This window comes from Pholis gunnellus (assembly GCF_910591455.1).
Source record: "Pholis gunnellus genome assembly, chromosome: 6".
Lineage (NCBI taxonomy): Eukaryota > Metazoa > Chordata > Actinopteri > Perciformes > Pholidae > Pholis > Pholis gunnellus.
Genome location: NC_136532.1, coordinates 5,174,960 through 5,202,216, shown reverse-complemented (window position 1 = coordinate 5,202,216; position 27,257 = coordinate 5,174,960). Strand labels below are relative to the sequence as shown.

The following is a 27,257-nucleotide window of genomic DNA, read 5'->3' as shown; positions in this document are numbered from 1 at the left end:
CAAAAGAAACAAAATAGCTTCTGTAATAAGCCCCTTTGAAGAAATTGAGGCTTTCACAACACCTGTAATCGTCAATGTAGCAACCATTTAAAACTGCCAAAAGAGCATTTTAGTGAAACTACCAGTGTGCCAAAGGAATTGCGTGGGTTCAAATAACTTCCAAAGAGACTACAAGAAAAGGCAATCACGTACCCCGACCACCATCATCAAACCGGTTTAGACCATGCCTCTGCATGCAGAGAAAAGGAAGGAAATACTTCTCGTTTAAAAAAAAAAGAAGAAAAAAAATCTTTGCTTCATTGATCGGCATTTTTTGTGGTTGGGAGCTCTGTATATAAATCCAGCAGAAGCCTGTTGATGATCACACAGAGGGAGTTGGGCTGAGAACGTCAGACATCACACCGGCAGAAGACAATATGTTTACACAAAGACAGACGTACGCGGAGAACGGTAAGGTTCTAGTTTATTACATTTGAAATTATTTAAATTAGGAGAGTTTGCAGTTTGTTTAAATGAACTGAAAGGTCCCTGCTTATGGAAAAACTATTACAATTTGATGTTTTGGTGATGTAGCCCTTTCTATCAAAGTAAAAAGGGGATACTGTTACTCCAAATTGTAGGCAATTTTTTTTTGAGTATAAAGAATCACAGCATTTGTGAAATAAAGAATCTTATTTCCCTCCATGTGTTCCAGCCCTCCTCTCAGCAATGGCAGCGCTGCTTCTCCTGACCGCAACAGTGCAATCTGCAATGCTGACCAACACCCTCCCGACCACAGCAACTCCTGCTCTGTGGAACGCATCACTGACCACACAGCTCATCAACGGTAAGACCCGTTTTTATTTCTTGTTCATTCAGTTTGTATTTGAAAAACTATTGTTTTGTCATGCATCCATCATTTTTACTTTTTTGTTAGTTGATTAATTTCTAGTCAGTTAAATGCCACAAATAGGCCCCCATACTTTTAAGTTAAAAGGTTGATAATTGATGATGAAGCTACTCTCTCTCTCTCTCTCTCTCTGTCTCTGTCTGTCTCTCTCTCTCTCTCTCTGCAGGCAGTATGGAGGAACCTCGGGTTCTGCCCTCGCGCGGATCGTGCAGAAGTGAACATGAAACGTTCTGTGAAAACGGTGGAGAGTGCATGTACCCCCAAGACAGCGACGACCCCTCCTGCATGTAAGCGTTATCTCGGGCGTGTTTAGGCCTGGCCTATGGTCTCACTGTGCATCCTGAATGTGTTGTTAGTTTTTCATCCACATGCACATGTTGGTTCGTGTTCGGCTCTGGAATGCGCTCACATATTTATGCGTATAATCCACAGCTGCAAGTTCTCCTACAGTGGGCATCGCTGCATGTTCTTCAACCCCCGCTCGCACACTACGCCTGAGTTGGAGCAACTGCTTGGCATCAGTTTTGGGGTCGCCATGCTCGTCATTGTCCTGGCCTTCATCATTTACTGCCTTGCTAATAAGAGGTGAGTATCTGCAGGCTTTCTCCATACAAAGCTGTATAAAGGAAAAACGGGCACGTAGTGGGAGAAATATACTATTCACATTGAATTGTTAATAAGAATACAAGAATATACGTTCTAATTCATATGTTTGTTTTTTTTCTTCTTCTGCAGGTGTATAAAATCAGCCCCGCTCAAACAAAGCTGCACCGTCTGAGTTGTTGACGTGACCCCATGTTTGTCATCGTCTTCGTCGTCATTATGAAACATGAACCATCACACTGTATGAATCACAGCATTGGAAATGATTTGCAAAGCAATTAAGAGACCATCTTTATTGGACTTTTTAAGGAGGAGGAAAGACCAAACCGCGTCTATTTATGTTCAACAGATATGACTCACTGTCCTTTGAAGAATGAGGGAGAACTGATCTGATTATTTATTGTATTATAGCAATTAAGTTATTGAAAGTGTTAATACATTTATGAAAATGTACGTGTCGTTGAAATTTTTGTGGGTAAGAGTTGAGTAAACACACACACACACACACACACACACACACACACACACACACACACACACACACACACACACACACATCATTATCAACTTGTTACTTAAGGAGATGGATATTTTGTCTAAATGGGAGGCTCCCCAAGCATGTTCTTTGTTATGGCACCATTTTGGATGAGAACATCTATGAATAAATAGAAACAAATGTAATGTCCCTGTGACATATAAGGGTCAAATACAGTAGGAAGCCAACTGTTATTTAAAAGTTGGTGTGTGCCTGTTAGATGTGAATGTATTACTCCCTTGAGGGGCTAATGCCCATGGATCCAGAGACAAGCTGTACCCTTCTGTTGATCCTAAAACTCTCCCCAAAAAAGCTAATTTAATCACACTGTATCACAAAATTGACATGTAAAAGAGCTGCATGCCAAATACCAAACAGTACACATGTATAACATGACGTATTTTGATCTTCTAATACAACTTGTTGAATTGAATGATGAAAATACTGAAAATAGAATAAAATCAGTTTAAACAAATGTAAAAAAGGTACAGAGAACACAAACACAGGTGTTAACATCCAACAGTTAAAATCAGTGAACAAATAGGTAACCATGCCAGGAGACAAATGGCAAAAAGGGTTTCTGTTAGAAATAAATGATGTATTAACATTCACCAGTATACCCAGTACCAGAAATACCAGTTTGAACAGTAAGCCATGAAACTCAGGGTCATTTCAATTCTTTAGATTTGAGAAGTCCAGTGTGTTTATAAGATACTTAATAGTGAAATATTTTTTAACGAAAGAGAGGTATGTACTTGAATATGCTTACCTTATGCTATAATAGGTGTAGGTAGCCTATGATTAGGTTGAATTTTTCCAAATCATAGGTGTAGGGCAGTGGTTCTCAAACTGTGGGGCGCGCCCCTCTAGTGGGGTGCAGCGGTATTGCAGGTGGGGCCCAAGGGGAAATGCAGAATTTTATTCATACCTGCAAACTTGTCGCTTTTCGGCGAAATTCGCCGTTTTGAATCAAAATATATCATCCACGTGAATCGTGTAGATCCGTAGTTTTTTTTATTTTTGGGGTGGGGGGGTCAACTGCCAGCATTTCCCAGAAAAAGTTTGAGAACCACTGGGAAGAGGTAGAAAGTACACTCAAAAAAACGACGCTTTCAACTAACTTAATAAAATCATGGAAAGGATTTCCACATGATTATAATGCTTTCTTTAAGCATAAAATAATTATGTTGATCCAACTTGAAGCACTTGAGTAGGATCAACTTAATTTATTAGGGTTGGTTCAACGCATTTACTTGGGTTGTGTCCAACTCACCTTAATAGGGTTGGTTTGACTAAATCTACATTAGTAAAAAATACAATAGTCAATTAAGGTGGACCAACCCAAATTAATTAATTTAATCTGGCCTAAGTAAAATAGGTTGGACTAACGAAGTAAAAAGGGGGTGTTCCTTCACTTACCTCACACACATGGAAGAGAGCTGGCCACCTTGTTTTGAAAGCCGCTATCATGGGTGCCTCTTGAACTACCACTTGCCTTCTGTGTGCAAAGGTCTTCTCCATCATCGTCGCCACCTTGTCCGCATTGTTTCTTTTCTGTACTTCTGAGAGGAGGCAGGACTGCATTTGCCATTTGGTTTGTGTGTTAGGGCATTTACTGCAACTTTGCTGTTTCATGCCTGGCAGGTCAGTGAGGTTGACCAGGACACTCTTTGGGGGATAGCAGACACAGGACACTTTTGCAGTCAGAATTAGCTGTAATAAAGTCAGATAGAACAATCAATTAATATCCATGACGTTTAGGTTATTAAGTTATCTTGATGAAATCATTATTGTTAAGGAAAGTAGCTAACATTCACTAGCTAAACTAGTGCATTGAAGTGAAAATAAATTATATTTGAAGGCACAAGTTTCGATTGTAAAAACACAGCATATTTGTTAAGATTCATCATGTAAAAAATAAAGACACATTTACTTCAATTATCTTTTATCAATTCAATATTATTAACAAATAGAAATGTTACCCTCAAGTTAACACATCTCTCCTATCATTGGAAAGAGAACCAATCGGAAAATAAATAAAATCGGGCCTGTAGCTCCTCAAACAAATTCCCCTGTTATAGACAATGGGCATTCATCTGTCGTACAAAAATAACTCTTTCTGGAACATATGGTAAAACAATATTTACAGTGATAAAGTGCACTGTTACGGTGACTCTAGATTCTGTGGTAAAGGATGTCCACACATAGCTCATTACTACTATCGTACCCGCTTTCCTCAGGTAACGCTACTCCATGACTTTAGCTGGGGTTGGTTGTAGAGAGAGAGAGTGTCGCTGTCCGTAAAAAACGTTGAGATATCTCGGTTCCAAAGTGTGCAACATAGCGCGAAAGTTATTGGCCTTGTCCGGACTAGCTAATTTATATCCTATATTCCAGTATTAAAGGTAAATGACGGTAGTATTACCCCTACCAAACGAAACGTGTGCTTAGTAATTTATTTTCATTTAAATTCAGGAGTTTAGCTAGGAAACGTCAGCGTGCTAACGTTAGCGCTAATTTAACTCTACAAGAAGTATGCTAACGTCATTAACATTAGTTTCTTCGTCAACTTTAGCTAGTCGTGAACACCTTCGAATATGTCGCTAACACGTTACCTCGTCATTAACAATAGCTCACCGTTCACATTGGCAAGTTATGTGTCAGATTTCCAAAAAGGAGACAACTTAACGTTAGCTAACGCTAACGCGACATAGCTAGCCATGCACATGGGGACTGTTGGTTTGGTCGAAAATAACACTAGATAACAAATAGCCTCAACAGAACAACAAGCTAGTTAGCTAAGAGCTGAAGACATTTATGCACATATCATTATTTTTTGCATTTAGACGGATGATGGATTTCTGCTTACCTTTTACATGTGCAAGCCAACCGTTTATCTTCTCAATCTTCTTCTGACATAGACTACCTTTGCCTTGATTTTCGCGGTCATCCCTAGATACTCGATTGTCTCAGTTTATCGCAACATGAATGGATCTAATAAATGTTACGTTTTTGAAGTTCATGCAAATCCTACATGACTGAATCACGTTCACATTGGAAACATGAATGCATTTCGTTCGAAATACATGTTTCACTATAGTAAATGTAACAGCCAGCCAATATCCTTTTTTTGAGTGTATCTGCATATACTCAATACTGCACTCAGGTTAAGTTTGAATGTACTTGTACTGAGATTTATTTGATGTTATACTCATAGACAGAAATATTGTGCTGTTTTTTTACTGCCCTACACTTGTTTTTCAGCTGTTTTTCCTCGTTACTGAGGCTAATAGATTAAGATCTTTCAAACAAAACAGTTTGTTAAATCTAATGCATTGCAACAGGTTACTGTAAACTAACCAGCAGTATATAATGCATCTCCACCATGACCGGCTACAACAGTAAAACGCTCCTTCAGTATAATACATATTAACCCTTTAGGCTAATATATAATAACACAACTTTTTGCCATTTTGCTCCATGATAACCACTACGTTTATTTTTGCTGATAATTTTAACATTAACTGATACAAAATTCCGAGACTGGGAGCAGTTCTATTGCCTCTCAACATGGCGACGGCTGAGCCGGCGGCTCGCAGCTAACGGCGCTAATAGTGCTAACAGTGCAAACTACGGCAAAAGTGTTGACAGAGCTAACTGCGTTCACCTGATGGGGGACCAGAGGGTGGGTGCTGCGCTTCCACTAACGACACCATCGGTCAGGACGGTGTTATCGGCTGTAACCCGCCTAGAGAGCAGTAGAGAGCAGTAGAGACCGTCGGCCACGCTCAAACGCACTAACATGCACTAAAAAGCTATTATTATTATTATTATTATTAAGCTATTAAGCTTTATTCGTAAGGAGTATTTTTACATTGTAGAATAACTACTTTTTCTTGAGTAAACGGTGTAAATACTTCTGGAACCAATATGTATCTGTCGTAGTACACAATATGAGTAAACATATATCTGAATTTAAAGGAGCCCATCAATGATATCATCGTTCTTTGTGTTGATTGATATGGTGCCTTCAGGGTCTTTTCTACTTTGAAGTTTGAAGTGTGAAATTGTCTAAATTACAGGCGTCTTTCACCACACCCAGACGGCAGGATGGAGCCCATTGGTTTCCAGTTTGTCTGTGTGCCAGGAGAGGAGTCGACCTGCCGCCTTTTTATCTAATCGTTAAATTATTTATTTTTTGTTGACAAATCGAAGGTGCCAGTAATCCAGAGGACTCTTGCCTGCAAGCGCCCACTGAGCCTCATCGACCTGTCTGCCTGTCGGCCGTGAACATGGGGAACAGCAAACCCTCAGCGCTCCTCTCGCTTATCGGTAAGTTCTGTTGGTTTCTACCGTTCAACGTTCAACGGGAGGAAGACGTGTGTTGTCTCTGGTTTCTCTGCGTGGGTTCGGGCTGTTAAACCACACGGTGCTAAAATGTAGCGAAGGGGAGCGCGTGAGAAAAAGGACATTAAACACCACTGATGGAAATAAAAAAGCAGGTCGCTGTCAGAACTTGTGCCGTGTACTAATACTTTAAACTCCACTTCATGTCACTACACCCAGCAGTCAAGGAAGTACTACAAATGATTCACGACAGTAAAACAACACTAATGAACCGGTTTTAATGATACAATAACGTTACTTTTGATACGTTCAGTGACGCATTTAGCTGTTGGTACTTATGCACTTTTACTTTTACCTGAGTGAGATTTTGAATGCGGTACTTGTACGTATATCGGAGTGTTTTTTGTTTTTCCATTGTGATACTGCTACTTTTACTCCACTGTGTTTTACTGTAACTTCTACCTGGAGTATTTTCATCATGTTATTTTATACTCATATCAGAGGGAATTATTGTTCTTTTTACACTATATTTTATTGAGCTGTTACAAGACCCACCAAACATATGATCGGCTGACGTGAAGCAGTGTGACATATTAAAACACTCACATGTGTATTAAAATGTTTAAAGTGACCTCAAGCAGTTATATTAAATGGTAATAAATAATTATGCTAATAACTAATAATCTACTAACGTACATCAGGGTCCATCCTGCTGTGCAATGACTACTTTTTTTTAATACTTTAAATAGGAAGCGCTTCTGCAATTTATCTGAAGTTATGGATGCAGGACATTTACTATAATAATAATTCCTCTCCTGCCACATTAAAATGCAGCTAATGTCAAATAATATAATCTCCAAAGTGTCATCATTTCTTAACCCTATATGTTAAATCCTTTCTGAGGACTTAAAACATGAAAATAATTTAATATTGGAGGCAATGTAACTGGGTTTGAATTCAGCAGTATTTACGGACCCAAGGGCAAATTAAAACCCATCAATTTAACTCAAATTTAAGTTTCACTGTTGAACCTAAGGTGCATTTTTTTTGTGAGTATTTTACATAGATCAAGATCAAATTTCCTTTTCTATCACTTAAAGTAGAGTGATTAGTTATCGCCAAACATGAGGCCTGTTTCTTCAGTGACTTCAGAAACAAGTGGAAGTTTTTGGAGTCGGGGCGAAGGACATTCCTGTGTGGATGAGCTGATGCACGCGCTGGGCTCAGAGCCTGAGGGATGCTGGGAGATGCTGGCAATTAAACTGCAAAGATTTATTGTTAGGAAGCACACGCATGCGGTCTGATTAAATCTGTCATTAGCTTTTTGCTCACGTTCCTTTTTATCTGTAAAGAGTCATGTAACATTCTAGCTTGTATAAACTGATGAGTGCCCAGTAGTCACCATTACTAGTGAAAGCCCTGCATTTTAAATCCCACTTAAGTACCGAAGTAAGAGTACTCATTCGGTTATTATGACATTATTAGATTCTTAATAATGATGCATCAATGCAGTTGTAGCTGGTGGAGGTTGAGCTAGTTTTAGATCCTTTACAGTTTGGTGGTTTATTCCCTTAGGTGGTTCCCAACCTAAGGGTCGGGCCCTTCCAAAGGGTCGCGAGATGAATCTGAGGGGGTCATGAGAAGATTAATAGGAGAGGAAAGAAGAAAAACAAATCTCTGCTGCAAACATTTGTATTCATGTTTTGGACCTTTCTCAAATCTTAGTTGTTTTATTTTGTGAAATATTAAAAAATTCTACGTCATTGGGCATCTTGCAAATATATAAGAGGAACCACTGAGATGTTTTAGAGGGGAGATAATCTAGACACTACTTATTCATAAGGGCTCACAAACCAAACATGTTATAATCTGCAAAATAACCGGTAAATGTAGCGGTAAAATAAACGTAGTGGTGGTTTCCCTCTGAAGTGTAGTGGAGCAGGCTGGTCTCATCCAGCATTCGTAGCTATACCTACGACAAAGAGTGCGCCGTAATTCGTAGATATTCCACGAAATTATTTTGTCTGTTACCCACGAAGTTGTGAGCCAGGAAGTATAAAGACTGCAAGCGGGGCAGGTGGGAGGGGAGGCGGATAGGTCAGCCAACCAGCCAGGAAACAGCTGTTCGTTCTCCATGTGAAACGAGAAGTCAACGTTGATTTAATTGTCACATAATTTGCGTAATGTAGTTACGGCACTACCGTGGTTATTTGAACCCAAACCACAATCTTTTCCTTAACTTCACTAATTATTTCATGATTTTTTCCTAAACCTAACTAAGTAGTTTTGTTGCCTTTACCTAAGTATTTCATGATATTCGCCAAAACCCAACTAAGTGTTTTTGTTGCCTAAACATAACTAAGTATTTCACAAACTTTTCCTCAACCCTTACTAAGTATTTAATGATCTTTTCCTAAGCCTATCTGAGTGGTTTCCTGTGAAGATGGAAGTTCATTTTGAAAACACCTCAGAGTTCTGTAGTAACTTCATGCTTCTGTTCCTGTCTTTGTTTACTTCCACTGTGCAGGCACACATTAGTTCTTGTTATTAACCAGTTATCCATCATGATAATAGTTTGCCTGCACTGATAACCTTTCCTCCTTTTGCTGCTGTTGATAATGTGGGTCATACACAGCCAGCTTGTTGTGGCACTTCTCACCTTTACCCTAGATTTATTGTATTATCCCGCTCAGTGTCAGACGAGAGTCACATTTCCCCGTCATTGTGCGAACCGTCGGAAAAATACAGGTGCAATCCTCGTCAAAATAACAGTGAGTAAATGAGGTGGGATGAGTATCGGGAACACATTGACGGATCGCAGTGAGTCAGTGACTAATGATATAAATAGGCTGATTGGACAGGGATATAATTAATAATACAGAAGTGGCTTTGTCGATACTTCCAGCTCACGTGCACTCTGTACTTTACACCAATCAGCCAAATCAGAGACACCCAACAACCGGGCTGAGTCGTCTCGTGGAAAACAGAGGAAAATATCTCTGCAGCCATAACAACAGACTGATGGCCAGGCTTTTATAGCGAGTATAACCAGCTTCATAACCAGTCGTAACCAGACACATCTTGCATTCAGGTACATGGGTTTGTTTGTTTTTTTCACCCTCCAACTGCAGGAATGTGGGCGTCTGCGAATGAAGCGCAGTATGAAGTTGTGCAGGCTGATACAGGCCCCACCAGCCGCACAGCTTCACGTCCTATAGTTGCCAAGGTTTGGTAGAGAATCTTATTATTATTATAGAAGGTTATTTTCTTCATGGTTATGATTTCTGAATATTTTCTAAATGCTAGTGTCATGTTGGGGTGTTGTGGACTAAATTATCAACATACTGTTACAATTCCTTTGCTCACATAAAATATCCATTTAACAAATGCAAATTCAAAGTAATTCAAATTTTCCATTGCAGCAAATCTTTAAAACTAAATAATCTTATGTGAAAATGACATTTGCAACTGTAGAGTTCTCTGTTTGCGTGACAAATAAAGGTTTTATGAACAACAACAGTAATTTGTAATGATAAGTGAAATTAGGTCAAAGTGTGGGAAATGTGGTAAAACACTTGTGATAAGACTTAGATATGAATGACTCATCTTGAATAAAAACCGAAAAGGGAAGCCAATGTGTAAGTGTCTTTAAACTTGCATTCTCTCTAATGTCCATCAGGGGGCGACTCCTCTGGTTGTATAGAAGTCTATGAGAAAATGACTCTACTTGTCTCTTGATTTATTCCCTCAGTAAACATTGTAAACATGAGTTTATGGTCTCAATCTCTAGTTTCAAGTCTTCTTCAATACAGCATGATGTTCATTTAGTAAATTATGATCCATTTAGAGTCAAATAGACCATGAAGCAGGGTATGCTTTAAGGCGGGGCTACCTTGTGATTGACAGGTCGGTACCACAGCGTTGTCTGGTGTTTTCAGTTCATGAAAGTCAATTGCAATATTTTGGTCGCCTAAAAATGTCTCATCACCGTTCGGTTGTACTTAGTTCCACCCTCTTGTGTCACTTCTGGTTGCAAAAAAACCAAGATCACAATGGCCAAAATGCTGAGCTTGGACTTCAAAACTGTAATCCACAAACCAGTGTGTGACGTCACAGGGACTACGTCTACTTCTTATATACAGTCTGTGATAAAGTCACATGTCACGTGGTATGGTAACAAAAATATCCTACATAGAGCTCGTTAAATTCAATAGAACTGACCTAATGACCTTGCAACCAGTGTGACTAATGAGACCAATATTCTGTTCAACAGGCTTCATGCTGCTCTGGCCGTATGTTCTCACCAGGAGCGTCTCATCCAGACTGCAGACTGCAGACAGCACCTCTCTATCAGCAGGTATTCACCCAGACAACCGCAACACATCCCTTTATTTGTCAAGTATATTAAATGGGCAGGGATTTGTCTTTAAAATATATAATTGCAAACACAAAATTCCAAGTATTGTATTGCATTTGGAGAACTGCAAGTAATCTAATACAGCATGGGATATTATTATTATTATGCAATCTGCACTTTGGATTTCACAAAAACGTATACGTGTACTAAAAAAAACATTAAACTTGAAAATGTATAAAAACCTTAAACTTAAAAAAAAAACCTTAACTTGAAAAATACTTGAAAAAATATGAGTTTTGAGAGTTGAAACGATTTTCGGATCAACAGGTTGATTGTTTGAGACTATTTTCAAGGTAAAATACCAAACACATATTCTCCAATGTGAGGATTTTTCACAATTTATAATTTATGGACAAAGAATATTTGTAGATTAATTGTCAATGAGAATAATCGTTAGTTGCAGCTCTAGTGAAGACTTCCTTCATTTCAAGGAAAATGATTTCAGCTCAGAATTTGTTTAAAATTTCACATCCAGTGTTCTGAATAAAAGACACAAAACAATGAAAAATATATATACTCCGTCTAAATCCACCTGATTTAAAAAAAACTTTATTTATACACCACCTTTCAAAACAAAGTTACCCTGGAGAAAAAGATAAAGCACTTAAATAGAAGAACACAAATTAAAGAAGACGTAAGAGTAAAATAAACAAATTAGGGCTGTAAGTAACAGTTACTTTCATGGTCAATTAATCTGTTAACTATTTTCGTGATTACTACAAATGCTTTGTTCTGTAAAATATCAGAAAACAGTGACAAAATGCCCATCACAATATCCTGGGGCACACACCAAAGTCATCAAATTTCCGACCAAAAGTCCCAAAACATTGAACGAACTATAATGTACTGCAAGACAAAGTATTACATTTGAGAACCCGCAACCATCAAATGTTTGACTTAAACGCTTGCTCTATCGTCAAAATAGCTGCGGACACATTTCTTTCTGTCTTCAGTGATTTAGTGATTTAGTGATGCTGGAAGCCTCAGCTGCAGAGTTTCCTGTGAAAAGCTTTCCCATCAGCTGTCCTGCTGTTGCTCTTTCAGGCCAGGGAGGAGAGCGCCCTCATGTGGTGAAGAGGTCGACACAGAACTGTGAGAGCACGTTTGACAGCTACTGCATGAACTCCGGCCAGTGCATGCTGCTGGTGGACCTCAACGAACACCACTGCAAGTAAGATCCTGTGTGTGTGTGTGTGTGTGTGTGTGCTAGTTGTAATCATCAGGTGGGATCATGCATGACTCTCTGTCTCTTCGTGTTGCAGGTGTGAGAGGGGCTTCTACGGCCCCAGGTGTAGCAAACTGGAGCTCGTCGTTCAGCCAATGGGAGAAGAGCAGATCATTGTCACCATTTTCTGCGTGGCTCTGCTGATTCTAGGTCTGTCCGGAACTCTGTACTTCTGCTGCAAATGGTACGGCTTTAGTTTGTGAATGAATTCATGTTTGCAATGGTATTAATCTTTGATGTGAATTGACTATTTCTGAAAGCTATAAGGAGGGTAATAACCAGTTAATTGTTAACGTTGATAATGATGTGACTTGTCGTTGTCAATACTTGTATATAACACCGATATATTTAAAAATATATATTTTTATCTTTTATTATTTTATTTCATTAATTGCTTAGTTTATTTTTAGTCTCACTGAGCTTTCTGTTGTTGTTATTATTGACTTGTGTGCTGTATAAGTAAAGTTATTATTATTATTATTATGAGGAATGTAGCTGACCAGGGACACTAGCTCTGTTGCCACCGTTGGCTCCTTCTGCTGTTTCTCCACAAAGTCCTTGGATATCAGTAATGATCAGAAACGCAGTGCTCCAGCTAGCATATCCAGGTTTCTCAAAACAGGATCTGGTGTTTCATGTGCAACTCAATCGTAACTAGTAAAACCAAATAAATACATTTGGTTAAGTACTGTACATTATGTGACGTAATTATCACCTGACTCTGCAGCTCTCTTCAGCCTTATTGCTTCTTTAAGCTCGTTGTTTGGGTTTTTTCTTGGCTCACAACTTTACAGTTTTCGTTAATTCTCTCGGCTCTTGCGGTGCCGTTTTAGGCGGCAATAGGCAGCAGTGTTTAGCGAAAAAACTCTTAAAAACCCTCGGTACACTATACTGGCAAGAAGCAAACTGCTGACGGATGTAGTTAGCGACTAGCTAATGGACACGGTGCCGCGTTTAGCAGCTAAAGAGATATTTCCCTCAGGAGTTGGTGGGTGGAGACCAAAAACAGAGCAAAAAGAGATTTCATATTGGACTTACATTAGACAGTTGGGGAGTAACACGATTAATGTTACATGTGTAAACAAGCAACTTTTTGATAACAAGTGTCAGTGTATGTAATGCTGCCCTCGAAGTAGCCATATATATATATATATTTTTAAATGATAGTACTTTTTATTGCACTACATTTAACAAATTGCTGGAGTCTACTCTAAATCTAACAATTTACATGGTGTACACACCAAAACAAATATCCATAAGCTGAAACCCTTCTCTTCATGCTGATGCATTTTGTTACAGGTGCATGCAAACAAAACCATTACATTTTGAGGGTGACTCAGACTCCGCTTGTCATCGTGTTAAACAGGTGTAGCTTGTGTTTCAAATCGAGCCCCTCGTGACGTAAAGTCTGCTCCAACATCCTGTTTCATGCAGAGACAAGTCAAAGCACAGGCGGTGACTACGGCCTCAAAGACATGTCTCTGAACATTTCAACTGGGGAGGGACAGTGCACATTAATAAAACATTCCTGTAAATGTGCTACAGTAAGCAGAGAGGCTATGTTTTAATCTGTAGTCCACAAAGTCAACCTAAAAACAGAATATAACATTACAATTACTAAATTAAGCATTATTTACCCTTTACGAAGCGCGCAGAAACAATAAAAGAAGAGAGAATGTGAATATAATAAAAGCATGAGTATGTGAAATATATTCATCTCAAAAGGGTGCTTCTACTCAATACTGAGCAAAGGGGCTGAATACTTATGACCATGTGATATTTCAGTTTTTCTTTTTTAAGAAATTTGCAAAAATTTCTACATTTCTGTTTTTTTCTGTCAAGATGGGGTGCTGAGTGTACATTAATGAGAAATAAAATGAACTTTTTTGATTTTAGCAAATGGCTGCAATGAAACAAAGAGTAAAAAATGTAAAGGGGTCTGAATACTTTCCGTACCCACTGTATATAATCCTGTACATGGGACAGACACTCACATATTTAATCATGTTTTCCCAAGAATACAGAGATATTAACTTGGTTTGCACCTTTTTTAAACCAAATATATTCTGTGTTATTTTTTTTTACAGGTACAAGAAAAACAAATTCCCACGTCAGCAGAAGCGGCAAGGTTACAAAGGAGTCCAGACAGCTTAGAGTGCCACACACACTCACTGCATCCGCCGCTGGAAAATGCAAACCACGATGTCCCCAGTTCCCTACAAGAAAAAATGTCAACATAAAGTACCATGACGTCACCTGACGAGCTTACACTCAGTGGCCGGTTTAGTGGATGTCACACGGCATTGGATCGCTTCATCGAGCAGGCAGGTCGACACAAAGAGTTATATTAAACACGAAATGCAGCTTTGTGTGCTGTTGTTACAGCCGCACTGGTTCGTGTTTCAGCACCTGCTGCCCTCATGTTTGAAAAGATGAATGGTGAGACGCACAAAGGCGGTTTCGGTGGGTGACAATGATGAGGGGGGTCATGGAAAATTCATGGAAGGATGTGAAAGTCTAAAGAACATACGAGGGGGTCTGAACACCCATCGTAGAGATCCATGCTTTTAGACATTTAGGTCTGTAGAACAAGAGGTGAACCTACTCATGTACTCCTTTAACTTCTACGGCAACAAGCCACAGCTTAGCTAACGGACATTATAACGATCATTATCAAAGCTATTTACCCGTCTGTCATTAAACTGGCCACTGAGTGTAACAATTATGTGTTTTATTATTTGTAACTTTGTTTCATCAGAAAGTATTCTGGTTTTGATAATTTATTATAACGTATTAAAGTATACACTGGAATCTTGTTTTGTTATGGAAGCTGTTACTGCTACAAAAATGAATTTCAATTTTTTTCTTTGCTCCGTTTCATTGACTTTGGTCTCACTTCACGAGACATTGTTGTCTGAAGGGCACAGCGGAGAGTCTTCACATTCTTCTTACAGTGTTGACATTTTTCTTCTATGTGATCAATAGTTCTCTTGAAAGAAAATGTCTCTCCTCTTTTTGTTATCGTTTTTTTTTTTTACACCAAATGATATGTTTGCAATGGCACTATTAGCTGTACAATGAACTATAAAAACTATAAAGTTAATATGTTCCTATTCGCAGCTTGTACTCTCCTTTATTTCAATACCATGTACATAGGTGTTTTGGCCCCTTCAAAATGTAGGTAAGGAAAAGTGAATCATCTGCCAAATAATGAAGTTTCCAAATGTAGGTTACTGCTGGACAGTGTGTATATTCTGTAAAACTCAATGTGGAGCTTCATGTATCCTAAAAACGACCACAAGAGACAACATCACGGGTGTAATTAATGAAATGAGTAGCAGCTGTGTTTGATTGACAGTTCCAGGCACCTGGTACTGAATGGACGTGTGAGTCATCCTTCAATTAAAAAAAACGTAACTGAGAATTGCGTTAACAAATTCTTAACTTGTTCAGTGTTAAGATTTATAAAATAAGTTTCGCTCTTACCCTTTGGTATTTACTGCAAAGAATTTCTAAGGACGTTGAAATGATTTTACTACAGTTTAAACATGAGAAATATTTGATAGCAAGGCCACTCGACACTTAAATACTGCAAAGCAGTAATTATGTTTGTACAGGCCGTCATGGTCTGACCTACTGAATGCAGTGTCCGGTGTGGAGTTAATCTCTAACACCGTTCTACTCTCTGGACCCTCATTAGTGCTTCAACCGGAGCCAATGAGCCATTTTTAACACCTGACTGGAGCAGCTTTAGATGTTCTGTATGCTAACGAACTGCATCGGTCACACATAAACATTAACTCACTTAACTTAAGACATACTTAAAAACACATAAGCATGCACTCACACACACAAAGACCCACAAACACACCCACTCGGTGGCTTACATTTTGTTCTATATATAGAACCTGTGGATAAACATGTCCAAAATTCAGGAACTGCTGCACTAATCTCCACACGGTGCTCGTTCTGTGTACCTGGTGTTACCTAATTATTGCATAAGTAATAGTATGTTGCTCATGCGATGAGTAACGTGGTTGGTGGAAGCCACGTTAAGCTGCATCCTTGTGTGTCATTTACGAAAACAAAAAGTTCCACGTGTACCATTTGTTTTTGCAGCTCAAGGCTGGTTCGTGTTATATTTCCACTGTTATATTGTAAGCCACGTTAGCAGCGTGCTTCGAGGGGTGGTGCTGTGATGTAGGTCTGTTGGTCCACTACTTTGGTCCAGGCCCAATTATCTCAACAGCTACTTCCATGACTTACTGACATTCGTGATCCCCAGAGGATGATTTCTATTGACATTATTTATTTATTTATTTAGCAGGGACAATGCCCACCAATCAACAGTAGAACTGTAAGTGAGCCAGAGTTAGCCAGAGAGGCTCATTTCTATCTGCCGTCACCGGCCAGATGTTTCAAGGCAGCCTAAAATAACAAAATATCAAATGGCAATGGAATTAAAATTCATAGACAAACGGACAGCAATACTATAGACAAAACCAATACACAGCAAAAGAAAAGTGTACGCCAGGCTGCAGCATGCGTCAGGCAGAACAAACCCTCCTACAGTACAAGCACATTGGCGATCCTTTATATCAAGGGTATCCAATTAAAATTCAACGAGGTCCATTCAGAGAGAATTTTCTCATGCAAAGGTCAGGAGCATCACAGTAATGTGTACCTTTTGCTGCGATTTGGTCCGATGTATTTTGAAGTTGTGTCAATGTCTGTATGTCGTCAACAACCGACTGTTAAATGAAATCAAGAAATTCAATTGATTAATATCTCAACAATATTTATTGTCAGATTTCTAATTGAACTGGATGAATTATTTCAAGTGAAATAAAGAATTTATCCCGTGAAATATCCCACCATCTACGACAACAATTGGCACACAATTTGTACAGACATTGATGGTTCCCAGAGGAGGAATCCTAACGAAGCCCAGACATTTATTCAAGCACCGTCATGTCAAAATGTAATTTTGTCCAGTATTTTGGTTTTGACAGTCCCATCAGCCCAAACTGTACTTTGTGTTTAAAGGGACAAAGTGTAGCATTTAGGGATTCTACTGACAGACATTTTATATAATATGTATAAGTATGTTTCTACAATAGCCAACAATGGACAAACCAAACACTGGCTTTAGATAATAGCCATTCACGTTGTTGCGTCGGCCACAGTTGTTCTCTTGCACGTGCACGGTAGAAGTTTCAGTTGGTTGCAATCTGCAAACTCAAAATCCTACACACTAGACCTTTAATTGCTAATTAACAAAGACAGGGAACCAGCTAAACATTAACATGTCAGTACGTTGATATCAGCATTTAGCCCAAAACAAAAAAAAGAGAGAGAGAGAGAGAGAGAGAGAGTGGGAACACAACAGAAACCTCTTCAGAATAGAATACAGCTGTCACCTGAACGCCATTTACATCATCAGGTGATACAAATCAAGGCAAACAACCTTAAAAAGCCAATATAAGGAAGGCCTGAGATCAAATACAAGGAGCAAGATGGTGTTGTAATCCTGACAGCGCCTGAGCGTGTAAAAGTGTTGTGGCCATGCATATCTTCACAAATATATCGGGCTGTAGTTGCGTGTCAGAAAGGTTTTCCTCCTTCATGGCCGTTTGCTGTGCAGCAGTGTGTTTACAGTGGGCGGCTGTAATGAGGTGCTTCTCTCCAGGCTCGTGTCAGACTTTCCACACATTCATATCACGCATCCCCAATGCCATTACACATAATCCAAACAATTCAATTCCACAGCAATTATAAACAAATAACGTGATCCAGGAGCTTCTGGTCGTTGTTGAGGCCGAGGGATGAGATAGAGAAGTTCCCGGCATTCCTCGCAGGTTTCTGTTGGTATTCCATCGGAGCACGAACGATGGGACAGCCTCTGTGTGCAGACACAACAACATAACCCAACACACCCATCTGTGCAGCATCCCCACCCAAGCCTCAGGGTCTCCTCACGGTGTACTGAAATAGCCATTTAATCATAGCCCCACGCACACCAATCATCAGACACCAAAGGAATCCCTGTTGAACATCAAAGAGCAGACATGGAGCACTGACATAATAGTGACAGAATTACAAATAGAAATAAAACAAGATTTATCTTAAGTAAGTGAAAAAGCAACAAAGGTGAATTTGCTATGTGTTCATAACCATCTCTACAACTATTTCTCACCTTTGATGATGAACACTTTTATGATCCTTCATTGTCATGTCAATTTATTTCTACTGACCATCTTTGAGTAGTGCAGCTGTGACTCCTAGTGTGTGTGTGTGTGCGTGTGTGTGTGAGTATCATTGTCAAGTCATTTTTTTTAAAAGCTCATTAAAACCTTCCATAACACGTGAAAATAAAAATCCCCAAATAAATCAAAATACAGCCATAAAATTAGCCTCTTTTCAGTATGTGAAAAGTTGGCACATGGTTTTCACCTGGTAACCTGCTGTGTGTTAGTATGTGTGTGTGTGTCACTAATGGAGTGACTATAATTAGGGCTTAATTTGTGACCATAGAGGGAGACGAGCGGAAGCAATAAAGAGTTAAAGAAGCAGGAACTAATGTGTGTGTGTGTGTGTGTTTTAATGGCCACAAGACACATGTCAGAATACATCAAACTGTTTTGTGTCTCGATCTCGTTTGGACTCATTATTCCCCGATAGAAGCCTCGTCATGTGTGAGAACATGAGGCGGAAAAAGTGTTGCTTGGGGCAGATTAATCATTAGACACACACACACACACACACACACACCCTTCTTTCTCCTTGGAGTTGAGAGGCAGGCAGGCGTTGGTCTATAAAAGCTGCACCCAGGAGGTAAAGAGAGCAAAGCACAATCTCTATCAGCAGGGGAGAAACACACACACACACACACACACTCCAGCACACACTTGCACGCACAGATCAGCGCAGGACCGCCGTACACACAACACTCTTCCTGGGATATGAACCCTCTCGCCATCACCTGTCTCCTGTGCTTCGGTAAGTCTGGACTTGTACTTGTATTCTGTGTGCAGAGAGCGTGAATCAATCGATGAATGTGAAATGGTGTGAGGACAGGAGGAGGAGGGTGAAGGAACGAATGAACAAATGTCTCTGCATGTGAGGACAAGAGAGCGATTGTCAGGTGTTTTTTCTAATTTGTGTTAGAAGCGCGTCTCTGTGAAAAGGTCGACATACTTCAAATACTTCATTGGCCCTCTGGTGGAGCCTTGTTCATCGTTGTGGTTGGCTGGTGTGAACGATGCATTCAGGTACAGCGCACCTCTGGATGTGTGACTGGTTGTACTGGTTTCAGTGCGAGTACAGTGTCTAATTTGCAAGCTCTCGATATTTTAAGATGAATGGATGAGTCAGATGTGAACGTCTGACAATTCCAACTGTAAGCAAAGCAACAAAGCAACATCATGTTCCCGGTCACTATAGGGTGAAAAGATTTATTTTTTCTTCTGGATACTTTTCATGCTCCCAAACACGTGCGTAGACATATAAACCCACATTAACCTGCATCATGTGATGTAGCCTTTGACCCTGATTGCTCCTCGCTGCTCATCACTTTCATATCTCGATGGAGCTTTGACATGATCTCACTCTTTATTCTCTTTATCTGTCCTGTTGGCTTTACAGTAGTCTCCGGTGCTGGAGGTGCTCAGGGATCTGAGGCCACGTTCTCCGGTGAACTAGCCCGCGTGACCGGTGGTCCGGCCTCCGGGGAGGGCCTCCAGACTTCGCTGGTCGACGATGACGAGCTGGAGGTAGACGAGGAGGTTTCGGGAGGGGACAACGAAAATTTCAGCCTTCTTGGTACGACCATCAAAACTCTTATGTTCCACTTCAAATGCTAACGGTATTTTACCGTTAATAGAATAACTACATCTGTGATCGGTAAATCTATATTTCCTGAACAAAACCGAGAAACTAAATTGACAGATGATAGTTTGTAGAGAGGCAGTGTCTCTCTCCTTCCAGTGTTCTCCCACAGGACCTTATTTCGGACAACAATACGTACGGTAGTCTATTGCGAGAGACGAATACTTTTATGATCCCGTTTGAATTGTGCCATGAATTTACACATTGTAATGTTTTTCAATATAAAAGATAATTTTTCAAGTGGAGAAAAATCACAGTTTGCGATAGGCTAGTGGTAAAACCATTTTGTATTGTGTGAAACCGCTCAGTGAACTACAACTCTCATCTCGCACAATGTACGTCACCAACACCCACGGGGCCGCTGCCGTGGCACGTTTTACTAAAAGTAATAAAAGAGGGGGAAATCACGACAAGTCTGGCCATGTTGAAAACGGCAGCTCGGTGAAAGTTAGTCGGGTTCCTTGAGTGGGATAAAAGCGACATCCTGCTGTACGAAGGATCATATAAGCCTTAAGTGATATATAGTGATATAAGCCTTAAGTGATCCAACACAAAGTGACACAAGGTATACTTCTTGTTTCTGGAAACATTGGCACAAATGTCTGTATGTTTTTTAACAAGTGACTTTTTTTTTAACTGCAATGACTACACCTGTGTCTTGGTGTCCTCGTATTGTATAGTATTTTATATATTGTTGTTGTATTTGTGTTTTTGTTTTATTTATTTTTTATTTTTTTGCTATATGGACTCATGAGTCTGAAATAAAGTTGAATATATAAATGTTTGACATCCTGGTACGTAACACACAGACATCGTAGCTTTAGCGAGAGAGAAAGTCATGACGTTGTAACCTTTGGGTATGTCGTTTTTTCTAATTACGATATTTTTCTTATTGAAGTGTAAGTCTTGAACTTCAACGATTTGACAAAAAATATTTGACTTTCTTGAATTTAAAACTACTTAAATTTATAAACATATGTGTAATTTATGGCACAATTCAACAGGATAAAAGAAATGTTTTCTCTTTCGCCGTTGACTACTGACATTTTTTCTTCAAAGAAAGGTTGACCGGAAAGGGGAGGGACTTCACCTCTCTATACTTTGAAAAGTGTAACATAAAAGACAATTTTCTTGACTTTTTTCTCTTGACTCATCTTTGGTTTGAAACGTGTTGTCTACTAATGATAACGTTCAATTCAAAATTCAGGACCTTCAGTCTAGAAAGTCCTCTTAAATTGAAACTAAATGTCCTGCCACAGAATCACATCCCGGTAACGATGGGAAGACGAAAAGGAAAGGCAAAGGCAAGAAGAAGAACAGGCACAGGAGCAAAAGCACGACGCCTCTCAGCCCCGAGCACGTGTTCTACACCAACGGATACACGTCGACTCTCAGCACCACAGAGGATCCCTGCACCTCCACCCACCTGAGCTACTGCATCCACGGTTACTGCAAGTACATAGAGGGCCTGCAGGAGCCAGTGTGCATGTGAGTATGAATAGAAAGAATAGAAATGACATGACTAAATTCATATTTCAATTTCCAATTAATTACGAGTGATCCAGTTCCATTTCCTCATGTTGACCACATGCAGTGCATCTTATCGGTGTGAACAAGTTCAAACCTCCTTCAAACGTCTTTTAGTTCAATATCTGACGTCACGTCTCCTCTGTGGCTGATCAGTCGGTTCTGTTAACTCTCCACTCTGCAGATGTATGAAGGGATACGACGGGGAGCGCTGTGGGATCCAGACTCTGCCAATTCACACCCAGCCGGACCAGATCAACAACACAGAGTTGGTGCAGACGGTCTTAGTGATCATCGCTGTGGTCCTGTCGGTCATCAGCTGCACCGCCATCCTGCTCATGACTTGCGCTCAGTGAGTACACAGGTGTCTCACGGTCACGTGCAGACGCGCATTTTCACGTTAAAACTTTCAGAAGGAAAATGAGTGTTGGTGGGTGGGAATCCAGTGAGGGATCAAGCAATATTGTTTGTTAAACAATTATAATAGAGTGTAAGATGAATTATAAAGTGTTTTGCTTTTCCTTTACCTACCGTCAGTTTAATCAATTTAAATTTGACCCTTCTATTTATCTTTTACTAGATCATCTTATTTCCTTTGTATAAAGCATCATCTCTGTGTATAACAATTCAAATTGTTCAAACTTTTAACTCAAAACTCACAACATATGAACCAGACGACAATATAGAGTGGTTTGGTATGAAACCCTCTTTTTCTTCTCTGATTTCTTTAAATATATATTTTTTAATATTGAAGCTTAAGCAAAAATGCATGAGGGCAACCATCCACAACCCGCACATCTCTACATAACACAATCCACACATCCTGCCCAGGAACACTTCTTGGCACTCGGACACACTGACACATCAAAAAGCACATTAACACGCCCAGACACGCCCACACTAGACAGGTATTGCTCACTACCTTCTCAAGCTGGACTCAAAGACTTCGACAGCCTTCACGTCTCATTCTTACTTTTTACTGTAGACTTTTAATTTCCCCCGCTAAATTGTTCCGTGGATGGATGTTACTCATTCAACTGCCATTTCTTGCTTACTGCAATGGAGTGACTAGTCATTTAATGTGTAACCACAGTTCCTTATCAATAGGTTATCAAATTACATCTATCATCGGAATGTGGGTCAAAGTCAGAGTCCACTGTTTTACAGCCACAAGTAGCCAAAGTACTTCGGAGGGGAGGCCGAGAGAAAGTAAATCTTAATTCTCGGGAGATTAAAACTACCTCCAATTTCATTTCTGACCAAAACAGAGTATCAAAGTCGTATAACAATGTAATGTGCTGTAAGCCACGGAAATGCTGCCGAAACACAACAAAAAAAACACCTTGAACTTCATTTGTTCAGACAGGATCAAAGCCATGTAACTGACTCTGAACTTCAATATAACTTAACTGTGATCGTCTGATAATCACATGAACTACAATCGGCTTTTATGCTCACGTTGGAACATCTTTTGTAGTTACAGGTCACATAAAAACTTCCTGGCATCCTACCTGGGAACTGGGACAGAACAGGAGAAGCTACAGAAACCCACCGGGGACGTTGTGGTGTGAGGGCGTCAAGTTACGAGGTAGGTTTCACCGAGGTTACGACTTCTTTACCGCTCAACAATTATTACAGCATCAATTCTGACAACATGCCATTCCTAAATCATCTCAACACCCCTAAACTTTAATGTACAGCTCACTAAATAGTGATGGTCCAATCCAGTCCCAAAGCGTCCGTGTCCTAATCCAGCACATGTCAAATGTCCGTGTTAGTTTTTAGCATATTTATTCAACCTCATCCTGTTTTTCTAAAAGTCTGGGCATCTTAGCCTTATTTCAATCGAAGAAAACCGTAACAATTAATATCAATTTGTCGATGAACACTGGTGACGTTTTTAACAAATACATATATTGAACATTTTAATCAATAGTCAAGCCAAAATATCACCTTGTTTCTTTCACCAAAGCCCTGTTTTTGTAATAAGATACTCCGAGTTCTCCTGACTGCTCTTTGTGTGCTGCCGGTGTGGTCTGAAACGGCAGCAGTGAAGAAGAAAAGAGTTATAAAAAAATCTATGAGCTAACATTTCGTCATTTTGTTTAATCACATTTAAGTCTTGTCTTTTTCGTCAACAATGTTGCATGTTGATAGTGTTTATTGTAGTTGGTGCCGGTCTTGTCTTTCTCATTGACAAACACATTCAGTCAGCGATGTCGTTAAAGAAGTTATGTTCCGTAAGATTCAACCATGTAATGTTAGCCTAGCTAGCTAGTTAGCTGTAGCTGTTAAAATCCACTGGCAACATTTCAGCGGAAAATAAGGCAGTTATCAACTATAATCAAGGAGCAATTGTTTTAAAAATTACAACAACTGTTTAATGAATAATAATAAATGAATTACTACGGTAAATCTAGAATGGAATAATCAACAGCCATAGCAACAGTAACTAAGGTGAACGGGGCTCAGCAAGCAATCAATTGCTGGGACTCCAAATGAAAACCCAAACCAATTCCCCAAGCTGATGCTGCGTTAACGCCATTTTCCGCAAACACACGGTGATGCTGTAAGAAGGTCGTGCAACGGTGTATAGGTTGGTGATTTATTTCTTGCATAAGTCCTCAGAGGGCGGTGTCGGGCCGCTCTGCTCACGTGAGCCTTAAGCCAAACAGGAAAGAGTGGGCTCAGAGAGTGACGGAAGATCCTGTACCGCCTGTTGTTGTTGTTGTTATTGAACACGGCGGGTTGCATCACGCAGAGAGGAATCCCCACTGGAGGAATTAGCCGGGATTAGCTCGGGGGATGTCACGGCCTGTCCCGTCGCTGCACCGGGTGCATACCAGCGTAAAGAACAACCACTGGCTCGGATCGTACACATTCACCTGTGCGTCAAAACAATAACAGTACTGACACACTGACTCGACACGCGATGACCCTGATGTAACCGCTTAATCACTCCACTTATTTGCGTGTCTATGTTCCCTCAACAATATGTTCCCTGAGAACAGTACCTCCTCCGGTGCCATGACGTTGTTCCAACGGCACATTATGCGAAATCCCCAATAGTCTGAAAAATGTCCCTTTGGACCGAAATCCTTTTCATCCGACAACCCTGTTATCCTGAAAACAAATATCCGTTGTTCCAAAGACCCATTGCTCAAAAGATAGCCTACAACAAACACACATGCACAGCACATGGCTAATTATTATGCAGAATGACATCATCAGAGCTTCCCGGTCATGATCTTTTTCTCTTACTATGGCAAAGGCACGACCCGCCCTACTCTGCCTCTGATTGGCTTACCCTGATATTTCTTACCCTAACCAATCCCACTCCTCATGCGTAAACCCAATCAACCCAACCAACAAAGGCAGTTAGTGCCAGAGACCGTCTCTCTATGTTGGATATTGTTGGTGTGATATCTCAATACGTTATAGACAGATTTTAACATGTGCCAAGGATGATGATCAGGGAACATCAGGCTGAGGGAACATATGTCCTAATTCGGATGGGAAAAAAAGGTGATATAGGTGCCGAGGGAAAGAATGCCTGACCTCATGCACACACAAAGGCATCACCTGTTCACACAGAATTTTTAGCCTCGAGACAAACAATGTGGCCGTGCAGCATTCTCCTCGCGGGCCTGCGCGTCACTCAGTGTCCACCCTGAGAAAAGCAAGTCTGCCTCACACATACAGTGCAGGTTGAAGCGGTAGCTGAAACCTGTATAGCAGATTCACTTCACAGCTGCAAGAACCTTTAACTTGTAACTTTGTTGGCTCAAAAAAAAGCCGTAAGTTACATCCTCACATACGTACTCACCAACGAGCAGGAATTCCTTTCGCTTTTTTTATGAATGTGGAAAAATATTTAGTTACGATAGCGACGGTGACATTGCTACAACAAAGTCTGACGGGACAATGACCAGAAAGGAGTGGTCAGAGAATTGGACAGGTGGTAAACACAGTTTCACCAGAGTTTATGATCTTATTCGGAGGAGTTAACACACCCAGAATGTTAATTATCAAACGATTAAAGAAGGTAAAAGTGAAACCAGGGAAACCTTCTGACTCACAATCCTTTGTAAGACGCTATAATGGCATAAAATAAATCTACGGCTTTAACAACTGCACTGACAATCTTTAACGAAGCAAAAGTGTGCAAACTGAATCTGCAGATACAAAGGATTGGCAATATATCTGCCACCTCATCTTCCTTTTAAAGAGCCGTTTTGATATCTTACAGAATTGTTTTGCTTTTTCACAATATGCTCGTTGTCGCTACTTTTCACATATTTATTGACTTTTGATTTCTCTCCGTCTGTCCCCAGCCGGCTGCACGACTCAAAGACGAAGCGGACCAGAGGAGTCTGAGGACCAGAGAAAGCAGTAGAGTGAATAGACTGCTTCATTAGACACAACTTGTTAGTTAATGTAATTTATTTAGTGTGATTATTTATTGCTAACAACCGTGTGAGTATGTTTGTATGTTGGACTATTGCTACGCTGTCTGTTTCGGTTTTATTTATTGCACTGCTGTTGTTATAGGTCAGAGAAACACTCCTCATCTTGCTCTGGAGAAGGGATGGAATTTGATCACCAATAAAGTGTCTCAGTGTTATGTGAAAGAGTTATTTATTCATGCGTCTCTGTCTGATTCTTTTGTGTTTACATTCCCATCTGTGGACGCGTCCCATACCTCAGCCGCCCGCTCACGCAAACGCCTCGGCCCTTTTAGCCAAACACAGATTCAGCAGACGAGAATAACCCTGAGGGAAGCTCTCTCTCTGACATCAGCGAGGAATTCTGAGAATCATGTGGGCAACACAAAAGCATGGGAGGCTGGAAACTGTGTGTGTGTGTGTGTGTGTGTGACAAGCAGAATTTATATTGCCTCAGTGTTTGACAAGATTAATCGTCTTACTCCCAAAGACGAACAAAGATTTACCCTCTACTGTCACCACCCGCATCAAACTAACCAACCATTGTGTTGCTCTAGACCTGCCATGTTTTTGTCAGTGCAGTGCAAAGCTTTGTGAATGGGTAGACGACGTGCTGCTGCACATGTGTACGGGGAGTGTCAGGTCTGATCTATTTTGGGAATTTCAAAGTAACCTGGAGGTTATCTCCTGACGCAAATACAAAGAAAGTCTTGAACATAATGAGATGGCCCTTCAGGACAAAGCAGCCTCGAACAGACTGTGGACAAAGAGAGCAACATAGTTTTACACAAACACAGGGAGACACAGGGCTCTGCAGCACAAAGTGAAATCAGGAAGAAGAAAAGAAAAGGCCATAACTACAAGATAATTAGATTTCAAGCTTTATCTAAATGAACTGAAATGTAAGAAGCTCCGTTATATCCAGGCTGAGTTCAACTGGTACAACAAGTAGGAACAGTGACATACGGAAACGGAGAAGCCACAGGACTGAAGAGAACAAAAGGGAGGCCACTACGTATTACTCCTGAATGTCGTCCACAATTCATCACTTTACATTGACTTTGTATTGCGTGAAGGTGCCTCCTAGTCACTTTCTTCTGCTAGCAAACAACTGAAAAATGCCCAGAAGCTGCCGTGTGGTGGGATGCACTACTAACAGGCTGAAGAACCCAGAACTACGTTTTCATAAGGTGCCGAACCAAAAAACAGCCTTTAGGAAGACAGAAGTGAGGCATTAGCGGGAAGAATGGGAAAACTGTGGGATTCTGACATTCAGAGTTTCTACATGTGCAGCAAGCATTTTGTCCAAATGTCAGTTTAAGACTGACATCTATAAATTAAGCTAAGCTGTTAGAGGTGAATATGGATAAATCAGAAAGCTA

The 27,257-nt window shown here is 40.2% G+C and overlaps 3 protein-coding genes across 4 annotated transcripts; all 3 read left to right on the top strand.

Moving 5' to 3' along the window:
* Positions 1-374: 374 nt before the first annotated feature.
* Positions 375-2,031, top strand: LOC306697226 (epigen-like). Its single transcript, XM_079161009.1, has 5 exons — positions 375-450; positions 695-826; positions 1,056-1,176; positions 1,322-1,474; positions 1,625-2,031. Exons 1-5 carry the CDS (start codon positions 417-419, stop codon positions 1,665-1,667), a joined length of 483 nt encoding a protein of 160 aa, XP_079017135.1. The 5' UTR covers positions 375-416; the 3' UTR covers positions 1,668-2,031.
* Positions 2,032-6,178: 4,147 nt separating this feature from the next.
* LOC306697218 (proepiregulin-like) lies at positions 6,179-15,131 on the top strand. The gene is made up of 5 exons (XM_079160998.1): positions 6,179-6,359; positions 10,648-10,731; positions 11,836-11,962; positions 12,054-12,200; positions 14,104-15,131. Exons 1-5 carry the CDS (start codon positions 6,320-6,322, stop codon positions 14,168-14,170), a joined length of 465 nt encoding a protein of 154 aa, XP_079017124.1. The 5' UTR covers positions 6,179-6,319; the 3' UTR covers positions 14,171-15,131.
* A 3,746-nt stretch (positions 15,132-18,877) lies between these two features.
* areg (amphiregulin) lies at positions 18,878-26,048 on the top strand. 2 transcript variants are annotated; one of them, XM_079161736.1, is made up of 6 exons: positions 18,878-19,015; positions 19,661-19,837; positions 21,163-21,391; positions 21,615-21,782; positions 22,908-23,018; positions 25,765-26,048. In XM_079161736.1, exons 1-5 carry the CDS (start codon positions 18,979-18,981, stop codon positions 22,999-23,001), a joined length of 705 nt encoding a protein of 234 aa, XP_079017862.1. In that variant the 5' UTR covers positions 18,878-18,978; the 3' UTR covers positions 23,002-23,018; positions 25,765-26,048. The 2 variants fall into 2 exon arrangements, with proteins under 2 accessions (XP_079017862.1, XP_079017863.1); XM_079161737.1 differs by lacking the exon at positions 18,878-19,015 and adding an exon at positions 19,266-19,287.
* Positions 26,049-27,257: the final 1,209 nt, after the last annotated feature.

Excerpts from the sequence above, each read along its gene's own strand:
- areg (XM_079161736.1), top strand. The coding sequence starts at position 18,979 with ATGAACCCTCTCGCCATCACCTGTCTCCTGTGCTTCG. Across the intron at positions 19,838-21,162 it reads CGAAAATTTCAGCCTTCTTG|AATCACATCCCGGTAACGAT; the intron begins GTACGACCATCA and ends GTCCTGCCACAG. Across the intron at positions 21,392-21,614 it reads CTGCAGGAGCCAGTGTGCAT|ATGTATGAAGGGATACGACG; the intron begins GTGAGTATGAAT and ends TCCACTCTGCAG.
- LOC306697218 (XM_079160998.1), top strand. The coding sequence starts at position 6,320 with ATGGGGAACAGCAAACCCTCAGCGCTCCTCTCGCTTATCG. Across the intron at positions 10,732-11,835 it reads CAGCACCTCTCTATCAGCAG|GCCAGGGAGGAGAGCGCCCT; the intron begins GTATTCACCCAG and ends TTGCTCTTTCAG. Across the intron at positions 12,201-14,103 it reads CTGTACTTCTGCTGCAAATG|GTACAAGAAAAACAAATTCC; the intron begins GTACGGCTTTAG and ends TTTTTTTTACAG.
- LOC306697226 (XM_079161009.1), top strand. The coding sequence starts at position 417 with ATGTTTACACAAAGACAGACGTACGCGGAGAACG. Across the intron at positions 827-1,055 it reads GACCACACAGCTCATCAACG|GCAGTATGGAGGAACCTCGG; the intron begins GTAAGACCCGTT and ends CTCTCTCTGCAG. Across the intron at positions 1,475-1,624 it reads TACTGCCTTGCTAATAAGAG|GTGTATAAAATCAGCCCCGC; the intron begins GTGAGTATCTGC and ends CTTCTTCTGCAG.